General features: G+C 41.1%; 1 protein-coding gene across 1 annotated transcript in view; it reads right to left on the bottom strand.

The window, feature by feature from the left end:
* The window catches only part of SCUBE1 (signal peptide, CUB domain and EGF like domain containing 1), a 219,357-nt gene that overhangs the window by 16,642 nt on the left and 187,754 nt on the right, over positions 1 to 14,961 (bottom strand). The window contains exons 10-13 of the mRNA XM_086740410.1: positions 11,833 to 11,949; positions 6,680 to 6,802; positions 3,105 to 3,224; positions 1,493 to 1,585 (exon numbers count right to left, since the gene is read on the bottom strand). Coding sequence (XP_086596536.1) covers positions 1,493 to 1,585; positions 3,105 to 3,224; positions 6,680 to 6,802; positions 11,833 to 11,949 — 453 coding nt within the window. The remainder of the gene's footprint in view (positions 1 to 1,492; positions 1,586 to 3,104; positions 3,225 to 6,679; positions 6,803 to 11,832; positions 11,950 to 14,961) is intronic.

Below are 14,961 nucleotides of genomic sequence, written 5' to 3' on the forward strand. Positions count from 1 at the left end.
TTTTTAAAAAAAGACTCAAAAATCTTCTTACACTATAGAAAAGAGACAGTCCAAGACTTACACACCTTGTACAAGAGGACCCATTTCCATAAGTTCATTTTTATCTCATAAGTGCTTACTCTTGAGCCTATAAAGATGAACTAATTTGCTAGTATTGCACATGCTTTGCACATATGCTTCCCCCTCCAGCAGGCCTGCACATCTTGGTGGAATTTGGGTGAATTTGTCTCTTACTATCAAAAAGGTTAATTCATACCTTTTTTTTTTTTCTGCTCTCTGTCTGTGACTTCCCATGTTACTTGGCAGTAGTTCTACTCTTGCTAATGCCAACCAGGGATAAGACTAATTTAGCGGAGCTGTGCTGTTGGCAGTTGAAAACCATCCAAAGGAAACGTCTTTATTTGACTGCAGTCTATGGCTTGCAAGCTTTATTCTTCAGCTTTAAATCCAAGCCAGTTATGTCTTGTGACTTTAAAGCCTGTTATACAGCCATCCACAGCTTAGAAAATGTAGCTGCTGGCTGACTTCCTCACAAAGTCCATGGTGGAAAAGGTTGGGCTGTCACCTGCCAGCTGCTGCGGGCTGCCCATGGGACCCGGAGCAGGTGGACGGTGGTCACAGGTAAGTGCTGCAACGTGGGCCCCTCTTTCTTTGTGAGGGCCTTGCTGAACCAGGACTGCAGAGGTAGCCTGACCCTGTGCCACAGGCAGTTATATCTGCTGCTGTGTTACCTCACTGCACTTCTAACACATTTCAAATATATAAGAAATAAGCAGTTAAAGAACTGGTAAAGTGGAAATAAGTGCAGCAGGTAATAATATGTAAAGTGGGCTGACATTTCCCACTGCTGGATGCTGTTTCAGCTGCTTCTAATTTTGCCAGACTTCAATCATTTTGAGCTGAACTTTTTTTTATGCTGAGTATCAGCTTTAAGACATGTTTTCAAATGTCTCTGCAAAAATAATCCAGCCATTTCTGAGAACAAGATGAATGAAACACAGTATGTGCTCATAAAAGTCTCGTAACATTTTTATTGGGAATCCTTAGTAGGAGGATCTGTGCTCCTAAGGAAGGACTTCACAGGTGAGAGCTGGGACCCACCGTAGCCTTCTGCTCTTGTGCTACTGATGGGCCCCCCTGGCTCACTTACAAGTCTGGAAGAAATGCCATTTTGATATGCTCGCTATTGCTTTACCAGACTGTGGAAAGTAAATTATTCTAAATATTTGTTCTTATTGAATATATCACAAACCTCCAGCGCACCTATACTGACCTGCCAACACAATGCCACACTGGAGGGCAACTAAGTGCACTCTGGCCCTCAGGAAGAGGGTGCAAGAGTGCAGAAAAGCGAGTGTGTGCATGATGGAACCCAGGCTACCTTAATTCTAGCCTTGTGTAACTTGAGAGCTTGCAACTCCCAAATTGTCTGCAGGACCTCCTTCACCTACCTCCTAGATGCCAAGGCCTAGGTGAGCTGGAGAGCACCTACCTGCACAGTTGGGCAGGGTGGCGTTGCGTTTCTGCTGAGCTTTGCCTTGCTGGGCAGGAACGCCACAGCTCAGTGTGTAGCTGTTCTCCGAATCTGCGGGGCAGAACACAAGAGTCAGCACATGTGGCAACAGCTTCATAAAGCATCTGCTCCCCTTGTCACCCTCAGCATTAATGTTCAGCCAAAGGCTACTGCTTCACAGTGTTGATGACAAGTTTTGTTTCTTCCAGCACTGAAATGTTACATTCTATAAACATTTTGGTGTGAGGTTAGCTGTAAATAATTCCATGGTGGACAAGTATAAAATATTTTGTGCTTGTTCATAGTAGAGTCCTTGTGCTTTGATCATCTCTATAATTTAAAAAATAAACCACGTACTTTAGTAATATTTTTAGCTTCAAACTCTGGCAGAAATTATTGGCAGAAACAAAAAAATCACATACTTAGAACTGTATCAGGGTTTACATACTGCACAGATAAAACTGTGTATTGGTCCATACATATTAGATAAATGTATGGTTCCAGTAATCTCTGCTAAACTGAAAATAAAGTGTGAACAGCTCTACTGCATACAATGCCAGGACTAACATGAAAAGCAGACACTCTTGTGGAAAATAATCCTGTGTTAGAACCAGAACATATACGAAAAAGTAATAGCGACCCCCTGCCCTACCTGCCCTGCAAATCTGTGTAGATTAAATTTACCTGTAGCAAATGATTAAAAAAGAAACAGGGGGCAGGGGAGATGAGATGCCTGAGTTTCTATAAATAACACTCAGCTGAACTATTACCAACAAAATTTATTAAAAATCAGCAACTGCCAGCAACTACCACAGAGAGACGTTTTTTCCATACAGCCTCCTGAGATAGATTTATTTGGACCCATTTTTATATGAGGCAGTAAGACAGGTTTAAAGCTGTTGCTGTGTCATCCTTTGCTCTGCTGGCTGAGCTGATGGAAGTTTTATGCTACCCTGGCTGGCATGGCAGCTTGATCATGTGCTGTGGCAGCCGCAGCATTAAATTGCCCAGCATGTCCTGCTCCTCCTGTCCTGCCCCTGCCTCACATTGTGCTCACTAAGCTGAGTTCCTCCCAGGGAAACCCTCTGCTTTGAGAGTCCTTTCTGCTCCTGCTTACTCACACAATTCCAGGGTATTTCAGGCCATGATGCAGACTCCATCATTTTAAGCAGATGCCTGGGTGGGCACAGGGGACTCTACTCACATTGAAAAACATGTTACTAAAAATTAGCAGGAATTCACTGAAATCAACTGTTCATTTTATCTCCCACTTTTGATGTAGCAATTCAATATATTAATTTTTTTTTTCTTCCACCATCCTGGTTAAGGTAGGTGTCTCTCTCAGGTTTTTGTTAGAATTTCCCCACCCCCCTCAAATGACACCTCAAATTAAACAGCGAAGGGCCAAACCTCTAATGTTTCACCTCTTTTTGTATTTAGTGATGTGCATGTCTGCCCCAATTTAATTTATAATGATGTTTTTGCTCATTTGTCCATAACAAAAACTGAATGCAAGAATCACGAATACATTAGTAGAGAGAAATAATCAAGTCATATTCTAGACTTAGGAGGACAAATATTTTGTACAAACCTGGAACAAAAAGAGTATTGGATGGGCATGACAGGAAGCAGCTCTCTATGCCTCCTGTCTTACTACACACTAGCTGAGCCTTGGGAGCTGGTTTGGCATTTGGGAGACATTTCACCATCTCTGAGGAGAAAAAAAAAATTAAAAAAAAAAAAAAGATAAATGAAAAAAACCATCAGACACTACCCAATCCAGAACCTCATGCATCCACTATCATACAGTGGGGAGGAATGATAGAAGTGGCAACAAAGCAAAATCACAGGTCCAGGCATTTCTGAAATAAGCACATATTATGGAGATGGAGAAAGTACCTGGATCTTGAGCTTGGACTTGAACATGAAACTCCTTCACATTTTAAGACCTAAACTCTGGATTAGTCTTTCCCTCCTGTCCTTCACTTTGAGACTGTTCAGGTCCAGATCTGCACTCTGGAAGGCAGGTGTCTCTCTGATTATGAGCACAATTCTGTGTGCACATCTTGATCACAGAAACAACAGCTAATACTAATGACCTGAGATGTCCTCTCCTCCCTTTGGGAGGCACAGCTCTCTGGTTTAACAGGCCAACTACCACACCATGCACAGGAGGCACCCTCACAAATATCTGTTCATTTAGATGACCGCTAAAATGTTTTTTTTTTTTTCCACTTCTCACTGCAACTTTTGCAGACTTAAATTTCAGCTCCATGCTCAAGCTTCTGGACGTAGAAGACTTCCCAGCCAGGCAGAAGTGAGGCAGGACATGCTGGGATGGAGACGGATGGTCCCACCAGTCCTTTCAGCCACTGCTGAAATGCTCCAAGCAATGCTAGAAGGGACACTGACATGCACATAGACATCAGCCATTTCTCATCAGCGCCCACCATATGAGGCACACTGCAGCTTGTACAATGGAAATATCCAGCATCTCCTCTTGGCTTCGTGGCAGGATGAAGACAGAGTATCCCGCAGGTCTCACAACCTGCTCTTTGTATTTGGGTAAGGGACTGTTTGTCCCTTAAAGTTGTTATGAATTGTTGTACCAGTGTCTGTGCTTCACCTGGAGATGACGGTATGCCACTGATAATGATAATCCTGCATTTATTTTAATTGCACATCTTTTGGGGCTGAAGTGTTACTTAACTACATCTTTCTCCACACAAACAACAAGGTTCATTCCCGGCTGCAGCCTGCAGGTGCCATCACTACCTGCACTAAGGCAGCCTCACCACTTCCCTCCTTTCCCCCAGAGATTTAATTTGTGCACTAACTGCTGGCCAAGTGCAGCTGGACACCTCTTCAAGCAGATACTTCACACTGCATCACCTGGTTGAATCTCAACCAGGTGTCTGTAGAGCAGTTCTTGATTCAGCCCCGTAAAAACGCCTGTTCAGGTACACCTGCTTTTTCTCTGACTGTTCCTTGCTCTTTCTTCCAAACGTGCTCGCCTTACAAGATGGACTAGGCTGACTCTTATTTTGCTCATGGCTGACTGCACTGCTGCAAATGTCATTTTTACCACCCCTCAGCTCACCACTGAACCACACCCATGCAGGAGGGGAGATCAGATCTGCAGCATCTGAGTTCAGTAGGAAGCAGCCAGACTAGTTTGGGTCCACCAGGGTTTTGGAAAAGCCAGGTAGAGCTGGGATGAAATAGGGCCATTAAAATGTGGTAGCTGGAATGAGCCTTGGCTGGCTTGGCTTGAGTGCAGAGGAAGGGTCCCAGAAGCTACCGCTGGTTTGTGTTCCTGACCTTACTGCTGGGTAAATATAAATACATACAAGTCCCTTAAACATATCTTATGTTCACATCTCAAATATGGGAATAATCATCCTCCGCTTACCTCCCTCCTATGGCCTTTTATGTTGCTTTAGTGATGTTTTTAAAATAAATTATTTGCTTGAACTGAGGAGACAACATAAGCACAAAGTATCATTGCTGACCAAAAGAGGATTTTGTTTCTGCAAATGTCTCCAAATCATGTGGCATTCAGGATCATTACATATCATTCTCCTCCTTTTTACTGTGCTTTTATAACAATGTAGAATGCAGTTTCCTCTAAACAGTGTCGGTAATAAAGGCAGGCGATCAGCTGGGAGGTGACACTAATTTTAAGCCTCATTAAATTCATCAAATAAAATAGTGTATATCAACAGAGAAAGGTGTTCTATTTTCTATCTTCCAACTGAGTATTATAAATAAATAAGAGAAATTTACAACTACGGAAATATTTTCAATACAGCCTCTTACCATGGGAACAGTATTCTTAGTAGGTTGAGAGGGAATATAGCATGAAACTTCTGTGATCTAAATATATATCAGACCTCAAAAAAAATTTAGTCTCTGCTGTTAATTTACAAACTCCTTTCCAGAGGCCTAACTGGTACATCGCAAGGGAGACCTAGCGGATAACTAAACAAAACAGAGTTAAGCATTTCTTACTCCTATAGTACTTAGTTCTCTACCTACATAGCAGTGAAGGTAATACATGTAAAGGTAAGTGGGAAAAATGAGGTACTTGATTGTGGTTAGGAAAAAAGTCAGTGGCAAAGGCTGAAACCCAGCTTGAGATACTCACCTCCCACTCCACCCCACCTTGGTTAGAAAGTGCTTTCCATACTGCTGTATCCATGTAAGCGAAAACATCCCACAATTGCATGATCATGCAAGAGGCCAGTGCAGTGCTCTCTACTCCAGACTATAGTGCCTTCCCTCAATATGTGCAGAGATTCCTTGAAGTAAGGTCCCCCCACCCTTTCTTGTTCTGTCTTTCTCCCAGTTAGGTATTAGGCATCAGGCTCAAATGTATTTATAAAAGTTATTAATGGTTTAAAAAAACCCCACAAATCACAAACAAAAACGCTGCATCCTGAATTTGACTGTGAAAGACCTAAGGTATGCCATTCCCATCAAAAACATGAGAACAGAATTAAAATCTCACTGAAAATACTTAGAATGGCTGTAGCCATGGCAAAGAATTGCTGTGCTTCAAATGAGACCCCAGAAAAAGAGTAATCTACTTAAAGGGTACCAAAAAATCAGATCTGCCACAAAGTAGGTGGCACTAGTAGCAAGTGCTACTAGCAATAATTTTCGTGGTCTCAGGATTTGTGCTCATTGCAATTAACACTCCTGACACAGCTAGTATCAGTACTTTATATTAAGCAGGATACCTTTGGAGATAACTTGAAAAATTGGAGTATGATGCTGTGAAAGTAGATATAAGCCTGAATACCTAAATTAGCCTTAGAGGGAAACAGAGTTATGGGTGAGGTTACAGAGATGGACAAATAGCAAATAAAGGACAAAACTATAGAATACATAAAATAATAAGACTTAGATTCGTGTGAATGGAATTGCAAAATGAAAAAAAAATTCAATGCAAATAAAATCCAACATATTGCCCATTCTCTAATCCACCTGCAGTTATATCCTAGCCCATGGACTCCCATAGGATCAGCTGTTACCTGAATTTTTTAAATTAATTTGGGGATCTGTATTGTGAAAATGCATCATCCCTCAGACAAAACCATGGGCTTTTCCACCCTCCGGGAGAACATCACCACAGTCACATCTGAGTCAGTCTCCCACACTTACCAACGCAGTCCTTTTTATTCCAGTGCAGTTTCTTTCCAGGTGGACAGACACACTCATAGCTCCCCATGGTATTAAGACATCCATAGTCGCAGCTGCCGTTGCTGATGCTGCATTCATCAATATCTGAAATATAATTAAAGTTGAGGACAGTATTAACCATAGGTACACATGTATACTCTGCATTAAGATACTATGTGCCTAAGGATATCTATTTCTATTGTATATTTTATATTTAAGTCTATATAAATATGTATACATGCAGACTATACTCACATCAAACAATTTTAGTGCATATTGCATGTATTTGACCTTAGACACATGTGTAGCTCCTACTCCTTCAAGGATTTATGCATATGATACAATTTACTTGCCAGGACTATGACATTCTTGGAAGTACTCACAAGATACAAAATATACTCAAAAGTCTTTGCGGTATCTGGACAATAATGTATATTGCATTATATGGAAAAATGTAAAAGACAAACATCTGTAAGATTAGATCACTTTTGCATAACAGGGAGATAAATTCTCCATGGTGATTCACAGAGTTTGCTTTCAGAAATTATTCAGATGAAGAAGGAAACTATATGTGTGATAGGAACCTAGCAGCTGAAGCGTAGTTTGTTCAGTATCCTACTCCTCAAATAAAAAAAAAGAAAAGTAAAAGCTTGCAAGAAGGTAAAGCAATTACTGGATCTGATATCACTGATACTCCACATAAAATCTTTCAACTTCAGATACGTTAGAAAAGTAATTAGTCAATGTGAGGTATAACCTTTTTAGTCTATGCAATCAGCATTTATATACTTGTGCTGACATGGCTGATCTCTCATTGACCTCTCATCTCCTCTCCACCCACCACCAGAAAGGATGTTTTTCTTTTTCCATCACACTCAACAGGAGTTGTGCTGCCATGTACTCGCCTCTGGGTCACACTCAGGCACATTTGGGACACTAGATGGCAGAGGCCAAAATTGTCATATGGCACTAGTGACCCATCAGTTGCACATTGCTGCTCCAGACTCTTTAAATTAGTAGCATAGCCACAACCTAAAAGTTCTTGTTGTGAACCACACTCCCATTATTTTAGGCACTGCACTAACTTCAACAAGTGGCTTCTGCCCTTTGAACGCAGCTACCCATCTACTTGCCAAAATGGTACCATTACTGTAATAGACTTCTACAAGGCACGTAGGTTGCGGCATTTGACATATGCTCAAATGAGCTAGAATGACACCAAATCAACATGAGATATATTGAATTGCTAATACTCCGGCTTAATGATAGGCCTCAAAATGTAACTGTAGAAGGAAAATTGTCACTTTATGTCTTTCTAAGGCAGGTCTGGCCATAAAGGCTCACAGGCTGAGTGTCTAACTGCCTTTCCAAACCACGCCTGAGCCCAGGCTTGATTTCCGATTGCTGTGTGCTCGGCACTGTGCGAATCCATATGGTTTGCAGGAACGCACTTTGAGCTCACTCAAGCCAGTTCTCCCCAGGAACCAGTTTCGGAGCCCAGTGTCCCACTCTGAAGCCAGAGGATGAGGTACAGGTAGGAGGCAGGGCCGATGAGGGCTTGGGCTCAAGCACACACTTAGGCTCCGCACTGATTAAGAAGTGCAGGCCTATATGTATTAGCCAAGTCTTCCTCTGCCATCTTGGGGCATTTGATGGGAACATGAGAGCATTTACTGGTGCAGATGCTGGAATCCAGAAACGGCTTTCTTTTTCTGATGCCTGTGTGCTTAAGTGAAGATGTAGAAAACATGGCGTACATGCATCAAAGAAACTGAGAAAGACACCCTAACAGAACAGGCATGTTTCTAGAAAACATTATGATTTTTGAGTCAGAGCCAGGACTTCTAGATGGTCAGCAGTTCCAAAAATTGATGAAGACAACAGTCCCAGAAAAAAAATTTTCTGGAAAATTTTGTACATAGTAGCCAGGCTTCTCCTGAGTGCAACAGTGGGCTCTGCTTGCTAACCCACACTTCAAAACACACATTTAGTCCACAGTGCTCCTGCCACTGAGCTCTGGCCGAACTGTTCAAACACGAGCTCTTGCTGTCAAGTACCTCAGCCCAGAACCAAGCTCCTGAAGAAGCAGCCAAATTCCCAAAGGCGTTGAACAGTCCTGCAGATTCTACCGACTTTCCTAAGGTCACTTAATGAGCCAATATATACTGCAAGTAGGGCTTTACATAAACAAGTGGTGTAAATGCTAGTGCTGTCCTTCTAAAAGATTCCCTTATGAGACACAACTTTTATTATTACCTGACATGCCATGAAAAGGATCCTGGAGAGAGCAACAAGGGCTGCTCTCAGCACGGAAGGCCCAGAACAAAGGCATTGCTAAGTTCTTTATTAATTACTAGTAGAGGGGAAGTAAGATGGAGAGAAAGCTTGTTAAGAGGCAAGCTTGTACAAAATCTTGTTGAAGGTTCTCATTATTTATTCCTAGTTTTGACTTCTGCTCAGGGCCACATGGATGGCAGCCAGGGTGAGTTACTGGTTCCATTGTAAACTTCACTTTCCAGGGGATGCCTAAAACTAATGATAGGCCTGAGCAGCAAAGCTCAGGGCCTGGACAAGTCTGGATTCAGAACTGAGATTTTGGATCTGCCCATTGTGGAAAAAAGCAGGAGGTTTGGATGAGGTTATGTTTTTGCCCGAAGTTCAGCACTGAGTATTTCCAGTTAGAGTTTTGGTCCTACTTCAGTCTTATTTAAAAAACTGAAGCTGAACTCAGGCTGAAGATTATTTAAAGACTGAGGTTAAACCCCAAACTTTGGGGCTTTCCCTAAGTTACTACATAAATAAAATGATTAAGGAGTTAACAGTGAAACTGAAGATCAGTCTCTCCATACCTCACATAGGTCCCCAAATCTTTCACTCAGATTTTGCTTTCAGAACTTCTCTCAGGTGGAGTCTTTTTCCAAACTCTTTCCTTAGATGGAGTCCTATTTCTCTTCTTGTCTGCCTCTACTATACAGTGAATTCATTTGTTACTTATCCTGCTCTACACAAGAGATACTAGCATATACCTCCTACACCCTTCTCCCAAAGAGAAACCAGGCAGAGATATTAGTAGTGTCTCACATTAACCTTACAAAATCAGGTGAACTCAGCACTCAGACAAGCGAGGGGCTAGCATCTGTTTCCGCTACATCAGTTTGCATGGCACAAGCTGAATCACATGGGAACAGAAACAACATGAGCCTTTAACTGCATCTTTTTGGCTCAGTCTCTAGCACGATTTACTTAGATTTACATAGAGGACAACTCTTTCATATAATATGTACCACAATGCCTGCTCCACAAAGCAAGAGCTATTAGGGCCCAACACTGTTCTCAGCAGTTCCTCTAGCATGCTTTCCCTGGGCTAAGTCTCACTCAGATCAGAATCTGGCCTGAATACATGGCTTTGGTGGGTTTAAAGTCAGGGCTTTGTTTATAGTATAATGCAACGTTAACTTAGTTTGTATTTTGACTAATTTGAATAATTAAATATTTAACTATTAACCATCTTTTAACTAAAACAATCCATTAGTTTTACTTTTAAAAATATAATGGAGAATTTATTTTTTGTCACTATTTTCTAACAAGTAATTTACATTCAGGGCTTTCAGATTTTATTATGATTTTCTCTTTTCACTTTTGTTTATATAATGCTGACCTAATTCATTATGAGCAGAATTTGGACTTCATACACTTAACAGATCCCTCAAAAAAAACCCTTTGTTCTTCTTTGACCAGTGCTTTGAACACAATCAAAACCTACCCCATGTATTAAATCTTCAGGCAGGAGAACACAGCGATACCTGGGGGTGTTAGCCAGGCCGGTGGCAGGCAGTCTCATACTGTGACACCCCTGGCAAACACTGGACTTAATTTGAGTGTTCTGAAGTTCTCCTGCCTTGATCAAATAGAAGTTGAACCTCTAGCTGGAGAGGGTCCAGAGGAGGGCCATGAAGATGATCAGAGGGCTGGAGCACCTCTCCTATGAGGACAGGCTGAGAGAGCTGGGGCTGTTCAGCCTGGAGGAAAGAAGGCTCCAGGGAGACGTTATAGCAGCCTTCCAGTACCTAAAGGGGCCTACAAGAAAGATGGGGAGAGACTGTTCAGTAGGGCCTGTTGTGATAGGATGAGGAGTAATGGTTTCAAAGTAGAGGGAGGTAGATTCAGATTAGATATTAGGAAAAATTTTTTACAGTGAGAGTGGTGGAACACTGGAACAGGTTGCCCAGAGAGGTGGTGGATGCCCCATCCCTGGAAACATTCAAGGCCAGGTTGGATGAGGCTCTGAGCAACCTGATCTGGTTGGAGGTGTCCCTGCTCCTTGCAGGGGGGTTGGACTAGATGACCTTTAAAGGTCCCTTCCAACCCTAGCTTTTTTATGATTCTAATGTGGTCACTGTGGTAATAGTGCCCTATGATGCACTTAAAAAATATCCCTGTCCTGGATAACCAACCATGACAGCACCAATTCTTTACAGTTATGCCAAAAAGGTTGAAGAGCTGAAATAGCTACACAACAGATGGGAAGAAGGTACTCCACAGCCTTCCACTACGAGTTTCACAGGCAGTTTATGTCACAGTCTGATAAGGGCAAATACCAATAGAGCCAAAACTTGTCAACTTTGTAAAATTGACATCCTTCTCCTATTCTCTTCATTGTTCATAATTTGAAGCCTTCCTTCTCTAAATACAATTGTGACTTATCTCACTTCTGTGGAGGTATCGGCTGGTACTCTGTGCTTGTAAACTCTGTAAGGAAGCTTACCCTGCACAGTGCGATGAACCCCAGCCATGAGGCTGCTTTGTGACGGTTGTGGGAGTATAGCTGCATCCATGCAGCAGGGGATGCCAGTGTCACAGCTGCAGGCTTCTTGTCTATACTGAGGCTGCTACATAGCACCATCAAAAAATGCAAGGATATTGGTTTTTATTTATGTTCTTCTCCTGGGAATGCTTCAGCAAATTTGTGATGCTGAAATTTTAGTCACCCCTAGCTCATGCTATTTTAGTTTTATCTTAACTTTATTGATTTATCTTCCTCAGTTCTAAAATCTTCAGCTAAAAGAATGTGTGGCTCAGTAAACAGTTCACAAAGCAAACAAGCAAACAGAGAAGCAAAACTCAAGTTTCCAAACCTCCACAGTGCGTCAGTCCGTACAAGGTGTAGCCCTTATGGCAGAGACATTCAAAGCTTCCAGGGTAGTTGATGCAGGTGTGATCACAGGTCCTTTCGAAGGAACACTCATCTATATCTGAATTCACAGAAAAAGCAGTAAGAAATCAGAATTCAGTTAAACTGAATGGCTGGAATTTCACATTCAGTTGCAACATCTTGTTACTGATAAACTAGCACGTATCACCCCAGGTAAAATCAGAATAAAACATCAGTCTCATTCCTCTAATGCCTCATAAAGCAAGGACTTGCAGGTACATGGAGAAAGGTACGAGAAGATAAATTAAGAAAAAACATGAAGACTGTATTTTATATATTCACCATTAGATGGCAACCTTTAACTTCTGATCATATTTACTCAGCTCGACTACAGGGGTATTAAGGTTTTTTTTGGGGTTAGTAGCACAATGGAAAAAAGTTTTGGGTTGAATCAAATAATTCCTTCTTTCACTGACCACTCCTCTGACATCCTACCCACTAGGACAGGGAGTCACTTGCAGACTTCTCCTATGCCTATGCAAGACTGCACAGACAGTTGCACGGCTACAAGGGACACAAGCGAAACAGTGCCTGAGAATGAACCAGCATCAGGAATGCACTGGCTGCACCTAAGACACAAGAAATCTTAGTCTACAGTCCACAATCTACCCGATTCAAGAAAACTTGACCTCTTCCCCTTAAAAAAAAAAAAAAAAAAAAAGTCGGGCATCTCTAATTATATCTCACTAATGTGAAACCCTGGTTTACCTAGTCTCTTCCATCCAGCAGCCTATGAAGAAAGCAATTAACAGCACATTGCTTCAAAGATCACACAAAGGTTTTGCTGAGCAGGGTGACATAAAGGTTTATTTGACAGCAGTCATCACAGAGTGGATGGGCTGAAAACCATAACATTAAAGGTACTTTAAATAGCAGTGTTTGCAAAATACCAGCACTTTTGAATGAATTTTATCTTCAGACAATTGTTTTTCCTAGAATCCTCTTCAGCGATTAATTTTTTTTCTGTTAAAAGGTCAGAGAAATTAATACAAAGACATTATTTATAATGAGTGGTAATTTCAACAGAAATTGCATTTCTCTAGTATTTCTGAGGTATAAATGAATGAAATAATATTCCTTTAACAGCCTGCACACTTTCTAGAGTTGCCTGTTAAGAACATAGCCTAAGTAGCACCATTGCTATATATAACTTGGACTTTCATATTGTACATGCTTAGAAAGATGTGGGTGCTTGAAAAAATCTGGAAATTCACAAATACTTAAGGGTGTGCTACCCAATTCCTATATATAAGTATTATTTATATACTTTAGAAGTTTAATGAAATAGTCTAGGTCTCATCGTGCTGTTATCAATGTAAATCCTTAACTTCAAGAAATATAAAACTAAGATTTTGTGTACATATACACAAACCCAAAATCTGAGAGTTTACACACAAATTTAGAATGCTGTAAACAGCTATATTTTATACAATCTCCAATTTTAAGTGTTTCGAAACATTCACACTAAAGAGAATTTGCAACATGGAAAGCAACTGTTTGGGCAAAGGCATAACGTCAAATGAAATACACACGCTGACCAAGAATCTATGCTATCCAGTTTTATGTATGCATCACAATCACTTGTTATGAACAAGTAGCAAAAAAAGAACAATACAAATTTTATATTTATTACATCTATTCAATTTTTAATGCATTTTCCTGTGCATTTTAAAATATCATTATTTGAGTTCTGAAAGTAATTTCTTTTTAAGGTTTCCTTTATAGTCTTGGAAATACGCAGCTTTGAATATATATAAATCACAAACTGTTTCAGTTTTCTCTAAATAAATACATAAAGTAAAATCATTTGGAAATGAACACTGCAGTTACAGTTTTAAAGGATTTTCAATGCCTAAGAAGCCAAATCATACATCATGGTTTCATTCTTATGTAACCTAGTTCGCTATACGGTATTGCAGGAAATTTTAAAAAGCAGTTCATTTTGTGGCCTCTGAGTTACCTTGGAAGGCTCTTTTTCAAAAAATAATTTAGTATTTCTCAATAGTGATCTTAGCCATAATAGTTTAGTCAGCTTTCACACATACTGCTTTGTGTTGTTACATATTATGGCTTAGGCCTCTACAGGTTTTTCTTCACATGAGGAAGGATGCACATCCCCCATGGAAACAAGAGTCTGCCTAATAATATGACCAGTCACCCGCTTGCCAAGTAACAGGCACCATGGACAAATGCATTTCCATTACACAAAATATCAGCTACTTGTAAACTTATATTGCTTACACTGGCTGGCAGAGATGCTGAAACAAACACTTTTATTATAATACAAAGACTATTATTAAAAGCTTTTTCGCCATTTAAACTCCTCATCCCAGCTCCTGCTGCTGTTCTCAGAAATTCAACCTCTGCTGGATTCCGTGTCTTGCTTTGGCTGATGGAACGCGGAAAGCCTCCCCACAGATTCTTCCTTCCCTGCTGAACACCAAGCCCCTCAGGCCCCTCTCCTCTTTGCTTGTGCAGCGTAGGGCGAGGCACTGCCCCAGGGAGTGAGCTTTCTGCAGCGCCCAGTCTGCAGAATCACCAGTCCCCTGAGGAATTCAGCACTGGTCATAGAAAAGGGAAAAATATGCACCACATACTCTTCACTGAAAGAAACCAGTGGTGTGATACAGGATGCTGAAATCCTCTCACACTTTTTTTTTTTTTTTTTTCTTTTTAACTCTGAAATCTGTGTTCTGAGTGCTGTTATCCCCTGGCTCCCAGAAACTTTGAAGCTGGGCCTCACACCTTTGTGATGCTCCACAATACCTCCCCATATTTACTCTGAAAGGATGTGGTTATTGCCACCGCCCTCACGATACAGGTATATCTCATAAGAGACTGAGGAGCAGGGAGTTACACCGGGTTTTCACCTTCACAGCCCTAGGTTTCAAATTCTGCTTATCACAAACCGGGAACAAATGTAGGTATCTAAATCTTGTCTCCTCTGTAGAAACAACACTACACAATCTGGTATATCTACTGAAGAGAAGCCCAAAAACACAAAAGCAGAGATGTGGCAGCTTATAGCAGAGAACTGAGAGCAAATAATTTC

Source organism: Chlamydotis macqueenii, chromosome 1, assembly GCF_036417535.1.
Source record: "Chlamydotis macqueenii isolate bChlMac1 chromosome 1, bChlMac1.mat, whole genome shotgun sequence".
Taxonomy (NCBI): domain Eukaryota; kingdom Metazoa; phylum Chordata; class Aves; order Otidiformes; family Otididae; genus Chlamydotis; species Chlamydotis macqueenii.